Genomic DNA, 7,222 nt, shown 5'->3' on the forward strand with positions numbered 1-7,222 from the left:
TTATTAATGGATGCATGCATGGATGGAAGAAGGAAAGGAGGCAGGGTGAATAATGAATGTAGCATTTTCACTGCTGAGAATAAAGAGTGAAACCCTGGTCCAAATCAATTAAGCAGTGAGTAAGGTTAGGAACTATTCAGATACGCTGGAATAATAATAGCAGCAGCAGCTACAGGGTCAGAGAGATCTTTGAGCGTCCATGAGCATTGAAAAGATGGTGGTGCCTATCATACACGACTTAAAATAAAATAAATATTTTATTTATGGGAAATGTGTTAAGGTGTTGATAATTCCAAGAAAGCTTTTATTTGTCCTACAATCATTCCTTTGATACCTTTTCTGAATTGTTAGAGCTGTCCCCACCCTGCCCTTTTTTTTTCTCATTATGTTGATGTCTCTGGGTTGCTGGTGACCTGCATAACTATTGGGAAATCTAGTTTCCCAAAACTTTTTTTTTTTTTTTTTTTAAGACAGGGTCTTACTCTGTCACTTAGGCTGGAGTGCAGCGGCTCACTGCAACATCCGCCTCCTGGGTTCAAGCGATTCTCATGCCTCAGCCTCCTGAGTAGCCGGGATTACAGGTACGTGTCACCAAGCCTGGCTCATTGTTTTTTAATTTTAGTAGAGACAAGGTTTCACCATATTGGCCAGGCGGATCTCGAACTTCTGACCTCAAATGATCCGCCCGCCTCGGCTTCCCAAAGTGCTGGGATTGCAGGCATAAGCCACCGCGTCCCGTCTATCGTAAGTTTTATTGAACATTCACTAGGTATCAGGATGTGTTTACATGCATTATCTCATTTAATCTGTAAAACAACCATGTGAGGGAGAAACTGCATTATCCCCATTTTCAGGATAAGGAAAAGGAGGGACTGGGAATGTGAACACAGGAAGCGTGACTCCATCGGGTAGACTGCTCAGGCTGCAGATGTAAAGGTTTTACACGTAGGGTTTTCCAGATCTCAGCTTCTGAAAGGCGGAGGGACCACTTGGGCGGGAGCAGGGCCTCCTCTTTCCAAGCGCCCTGTGCCTTTAAGAGTCGCCCCCTCCCTCCAGGGATGCTCCAATTACTTTCTCCCCACCACCCCCACCCCGCGCCCCGCCACCCAAAGCATCACCCCGCCCCCCGCGCAGCGGAGCCGCACCTCGGTACTTTCTCCTGGGCCCACACCCTCAGGCTCGGCTCTTGGCCTTCGCTCGTCCAGAAGTGGGTGAGCTGTACCGCCAGAGGCGCATCCTCGCAGCCCCAAACCATGCCCGCTACGCCCCAGCGGAATGCCACCTTCAAGATCCTAATCCGGACACCTCCCAGCTCCTGCTTCCCAAGGGCGAGGCCTCAGCGCCCCCTCCCATCGCCCATGCTCGCGACGCCGTGAAGGTGACCTCCCCCAGGGGCGGCACACGCCCGGTGGTGCCCGAACTGGCTCACACGTGGTGAGCCGGGAGCGCGCGGCCCCTCCCCGCCACGCGCCTCGTGCCGGCCACCCGGCCACGCCCCCAGGACTGGCTCCGCCCCGTGCCCCTGCACGCTTCTCCAGGCTTGGGTGGGGCGACGCGCCCAAGTCAGGCACAGCGCAGGCTACGGGGTGGGGTAGGACCTGGGAATGGCGCACCCACGCATCCTCGAATGTCGCCTGCGGTTTGTGAAAAGCGGGAAGTCCGCCCAGCTTAGGACCTTTGGCTGGCAGGCGAGGTGCCCCGCGGCCCTTGGTGCTGAGCTGGGGAGAGACAGTTGGGACCGCGAGCCTAGGAATCGAATCCTAGTCTGCGTGTCCTCGGTGTTTCCTATTTGGGAAGTGGGCATCATATTATATTCCTTTCTCCCTCGGGATTCTTGTGGAGCCTCAAACGAGATTAAATCTAGATGAGAAAGGGATTTGTTCATTGGGTCCAAAAGCATTGCTGGTCCCATATGTGGTTGGACCCTGTGTGTAGCAGGCGGAGGCAACATCTACGACAACCTGAGTCCGTCCCCTTAAGAAGCTTTCCTGAGTCTTGGTCCCTCCAAATTCTCTTCTGGGACGGTCCGAAAAGACGTCCCCGAAAGAGGAAAGGGCGGAATCCTACCTGACGGCAGGTGTCTCGGAATAAGCTAAAATTTAAAAGGCAACGCGGGGCAGGGACAAGCGTCCAGCGCCAGATGGGAGTCAGGCTCGCGTCCCCTATCCTTCCTCCAACCCCCAACCTAAGAAAAGAAACCGATCTCGCCGGTCTCCCCCAATCCCAGCCGCGAGACCGCCCAGCCCCGCAGCCCGAGCCCCGCCCCGCTCCGGCAGCCAGCGATTGGGAGATGCAAATACCGGCTTCTCTGCCCAGCAACGGGTGACGCTACGCCCGAGCGCGAGGCGTGGCCCGGCCGCAGCCCAAGCGGGCACCTCGGTGTTTACACGGGGCGGCCCCGCGCGCGCCGCAGCGGCCCGCAGACGGCGAGAGGGAGGGGTGGCGCGCGCGCCGGCGGGGCCGCGCGGGGAGAAAGACACTGAAAGGCGTCGGCAGCCGGGCGGGGAGCGGCGCGCGCGGGCCGCGGCGGAGCCGGAGGCTGCAGGAAGAGCCCGCGGGGGCCCGGAGGGTGCAATTCCTCGGCCCCCGCAAAACAATGTGCGTTGTGCGCCAGGACGCAACTTGCCGGAGGTGGCGGGGGCGCGCTGAGCCCGCCTGAGACCGCGCTGACCTTCTCCCCCCGCCGTCCGTTGGGCCCGAGCGCCCAGCTCCTCGCTCCCCAGCTCGCGGGGGCCGGGCCGAGCCGTGGGGCGGGGCCGCCCCTCCGTCGCCGCTGCCTCCTCCCCCACCCCCAGCCGCGGAGGATGCGGACGGCCCCCGGCGGCGTCTAGCGGCCCCGGGCCCAGGCGCGATGGTGCAGCAGCGGGGCGCGAGGGCCAAGCGGGACGGCGGGCCGCCGCCCCCGGGACCCGGGCCGGCCGAGGAGGGGGCGCGCGAGCCCGGCTGGTGTAAGACCCCAAGCGGCCACATCAAGAGGCCGATGAACGCGTTCATGGTGTGGTCGCAGCATGAACGGCGGAAGATCATGGACCAGTGGCCCGACATGCATAACGCGGAGATCTCCAAGCGCCTGGGCCGCCGCTGGCAGCTGCTGCAGGACTCGGAGAAGATCCCGTTCGTGCGGGAGGCGGAGCGGCTGCGCCTCAAGCACATGGCGGATTACCCGGACTACAAGTACCGGCCGCGCAAAAAGAGCAAGGGGGCGCCCGCCAAGGCGCGGCCCCGCCCCCCCGGTGGTGGCGGCGGCGGCAGCCGGCTGAAGGCCGGGCCGCAGCCGCCTGGCCGTGGGGGCCGCCGAGGAGCGGGAGGGCCTTTGGGGAGCGGGGCGGCGGCGCCCGAGGACGACGATGAAGACGACGAGGAGGAGCTGCTGGAAGTGCGCCTGGTCGAGACCCCGGGGCGGGAGCTGTGGAGGATGGTCCCGGCGGGACGGGCCGCCCGGGGACAAGCGGAGCGCGCCCAGGGGCAGTCGGGCGAGGGGGCGGCCGCCGCCGCCGCCTCCCCGACACCGTCGGAGGACGAGGAGCTGGAGGAAGAGGAGGAGGAGGCGACAGCGGCTGAGGAGGGCGAAGAGGAGACGGTGGCGTCGGGGGAGGAGTCGCTGGCCTTTCTGTCCAGGCTGCCCCCTGGCCCGGCCGGCCTGGACTGCAGCGCCCTGGATCGCGACCCGGACCTGCAGCCTCCCTCGGGCACGTCGCACTTCGAGTTCCCGGACTACTGCACCCCCGAGGTTACCGAGATGATCGCGGGGGACTGGCGCCCGTCTAGCATCGCCGACCTGGTTTTCACCTACTGAGCCCACCGTCAGCGGGGCGCGCACGCCCCCAAACCAGCTGTTTACATACAGGAATCAGGTATTGGGGCCCCTCGGAGGCCGAGGCTGGCACCCCATCTCCCGCGTAGCCTCCCCCCTCCTGGACGTGCCCATCCCCCCTCAGATCCAGACATGCCCCTCCCCCGAAGACACACCCCAAGGCAGCCCAACCCCCACCCCTTCCCTGACACTCAAGCCCCTCCCCACGTTGCCCCCTCCTGCACAGCCACCAGCAGCCAGCCCCCTCCGATACACCTCCCGTCCTCTCCTACAGACCTGCACCCCTCCCCCCTTTTGCACACGCCCCTCCTCGTGGCCGGAGGACCCGCCCCCTCTCTTGCTCTGGAATCCCTCCTCCCTCACCCAGCCTGCCTTCTCCGGGTTAGAGGGGCGATGCGGCTGGGTGGCAACGCGCGCTCCTCCTGTGCCCCTCCCTTCCCTGGGGGGAGGGGCGCACTCCTTTTATCCCCGGAGCGCTAGGGCCCGCCTCTCCGCTGGGGCCCACCCCCTTCATGCGCATGCTTAATGCTTCTTGGGGAGGAGGGGGCTGGTGCCAGTGGAGCTGCACTCTTCGCCCGCTCCGGGCAAAAGCGGGGGCGAGTGTAGAGCGATCCTGGGAAATCCTTTGATCCGGGAGTCCTAGGTTTCCTCTCCACCCAACGGGGCGTCGCTGCCTTAATGGGAGGAGCACTCGGAAGGGTTGGTTTGGACCTGAAACTCTCCCAAGTGGCATAACCCCTTTTCCGGTATGGGGTCTCCTGCACCCACGCGCACGACCTCTCGGATCGCATGACTGCCTCTACTGCCTATCTGTACGTCCCTTTTTTCCCCCAACTGGGAATTGGGAGGTAGGGTCTTTCTCTGGAAATCCAGCAGTAGAGGAAAGGACCACTCAAGAAAACTCAAAACCAAGACACCTTACCGTCTGTTTGGGGACAGGATCCCTGCTGCTCCCCACCCCCACCCCCTCCTGGGAAGTGCCCGCTCACCTCAGGGCACCCGAAACCTGGGCTCCTCCCTAAGCCCACCGGCCCTTCCTGTCACCCAGGTCCACCCTCAGTACCCACAGCTGCAGTATTCAGCGGGAAAAACTGAGGCACTTTGGTGCTAGGGGTTTGGGACTGAGGCGTGGATGGCAGATGTGATGGCAGGAAGAGTCCCGCTTTTAAACATCTGGCTTGAGAGAGACCATCGATTTGGCCAGTGAGACTGAGTATGGATTCCGAGTAGAGGTGGGTCGTTTGCACCTCGGTTTTTCCACCTGAGAAATGGGGAGAACGCTGTTGTTAGGAGGAAGTTGTGTCCAGTTCAGGGTGCCCTCGGGAGCCCTGTCCCTGATGCTGTGACCCCTCTCACGCCGCCATCTCTCTGTCCAGCCCCGCCCCTCCGGCCTCCCCACACCCCCCTTGCCCTCACTACCTGTATCTCACCGGCGTGTGTTCACCCTGCTGGGTGGCTCACACACTCTCATTCACACACACAAATCTCAGGAACAAACGGTCCCAGAGTCCTCCGGGACCCCTGCCCAGGGTCTCTGCAGGTCTCTGCCCCACGCGTTCCCGTCGCTGACAAAGCCACCAGCTGCCTCCTTTAAGCTTGGTGCTCCGGCTCTGGGCCTTTCTTGCGCTCTTTCTTTCTCTCTCTTTTTTTTTTTTTTTTTTTTTAAGAAAAACAACAACAACAAAAAAAGACAATGAAAAAAAAAAAAAAAAAACGTCATGTGAGTGAAGAGATGTCACTGTCTGTGGTCTTGGAGAACTAGTCTCGTAGCTGAGGGGTGGGGTCCCTCCGTCTGGGCCACTGGCACCCACAGCAGGACTCCGCCAGTCTGATGCCAGGACTGAATAAAGTGTATTTGCCCCGACCTTGCCCTGTGGTTCTGCATGTCTGTGCTTTTCCTCAACCCTCCCTAAACAGTTTGCCAGGTTCAAGTCCATGTGATTTGGGCCTGAGCTGGGTGTCCCAGGGCAAGCCACCTGGCCTGTCTAGGCCTCTATCTCAGGAATCCCTGGCCTTCATGAAGAATAGCAAACTCATCCCTGTAGGGACCAGGCAGGTAACATAAACAAGTGACTCTAGGTGGACACTGGTGTCATGACCCACTTCAAGGGGCCTACCTTTTGCCAGTTGTGACCCTGTGGGAATGCAGTCCACAGTGGCCAGGTGGCCAGATTTTTTCAAGAGAAGCTGGATGGATGTTTCTGAGTCATCTTAATTTCAAAATGAAAGCTGACTCATATTTTTAAATCTCTGTGGGCCAAATGAAACAAGTATGCAGGCGGGTCTGGTCTGAGGGGGCTGGCTTGACCATGCCTTTCTGTGCCTTTAATGAGGATTAAGAAGCAAGATTGGGCCACACTCTGGACTCAAAGCCCAGCCTCACCACTGAGTACCCGTGTGACCTCGATTGAAAAAATTAACTAAGTCCCAACTCTTCTTTCCATATGTGTAACATGGGGATAATAATAGTAGCTGCCTCACAGGATGAAATGAAGTTTGAGGTGAGAAGCATTCAACATGGTGCCCATCATGTTACTCCATTGTTAGAGAAGGAAACAGGGTCAGGCAGGAAGCAACTTACAGGAGGTCCTGCAAGCAGCCAGGGTCAGAGACAGGGCTTGTTTCTGCCTCCTGGTGAAGCATGGCTTCGGGGTGCTGCCTCTCCCTCCCTGTTTGAATCTGCAGATTGTGTTAGGTCCCCAGCTGAGGGCCTGGAGTGGTGGGATTGGTCCCAGTGCCTGGCACACATTGACCTGCAGAGTAGATTAACTGAATGACCAGAGAGCAACAGAAGTGTAGTGATTCTTGTCTTTGAGGTTCTGACTGGTGTTTTACAACAGAGACAACAGAGTCCAAGACTTTTCCCTCCTTTGTCCCTCTGACACCCCTCCCCCTAATTCTTCATCTGTCAGATCCAGTGTATTCCTAAGCTGGAACAAAGCCCCTGTTTTCCCAGTAAGAGCCAGGGCTGAGTGTGGAAATTACAGTGACTGCTTCGTCTCAGCCTCTGGTTGAAAGCAAGCTGGCCAAAAAAAAAAAAAAAAAAACCTGTAAGAGGAGGTAGAGTTGAGGTGGTGTGGAAGATAGGGATACCTGCCCCCAGAACTCCCTTCAAGGGAGGACTTCCCCAGCTATGGGAAGTGCCATCAGGGTGGCCACAGCTGCAGAGGGCCACTTCACCTGAGACCACGCCCTTCCTGGGGCAGCCTGTATCTGGTGTCTGAGTGAGGCATGGTATAAACACCTGGTCATTTCAATCCAACGTGGGACAGACACTGACAGGCAGTACTCCCAGCAGGCCCAGAGCAGCCAGGGCTTCGTCAGGCCTGCAGCACAGTTTGACTTCCTATGCCCAGGCCTGCTTCCTCTTCTTTTCACAGGTGCTTATTCCTAATAAACATCTTGCAA

At 59.3% G+C, this 7,222-nt stretch overlaps 1 protein-coding gene across 1 annotated transcript; it reads left to right on the top strand.

Moving 5' to 3' along the window:
- The first annotated feature begins 2,415 nt into the window (after positions 1 to 2,415).
- Positions 2,416 to 6,868, top strand: SOX12 (SRY-box transcription factor 12). The gene has a single exon (XM_008019816.3). It carries the CDS (start codon positions 2,852 to 2,854, stop codon positions 3,794 to 3,796), a length of 945 nt encoding a protein of 314 aa, XP_008018007.2. The 5' UTR covers positions 2,416 to 2,851; the 3' UTR covers positions 3,797 to 6,868.
- Positions 6,869 to 7,222: the final 354 nt, after the last annotated feature.

This window comes from Chlorocebus sabaeus, chromosome 2 (genome assembly GCF_047675955.1).
Source record: "Chlorocebus sabaeus isolate Y175 chromosome 2, mChlSab1.0.hap1, whole genome shotgun sequence".
Lineage (NCBI taxonomy): Eukaryota > Metazoa > Chordata > Mammalia > Primates > Cercopithecidae > Chlorocebus > Chlorocebus sabaeus.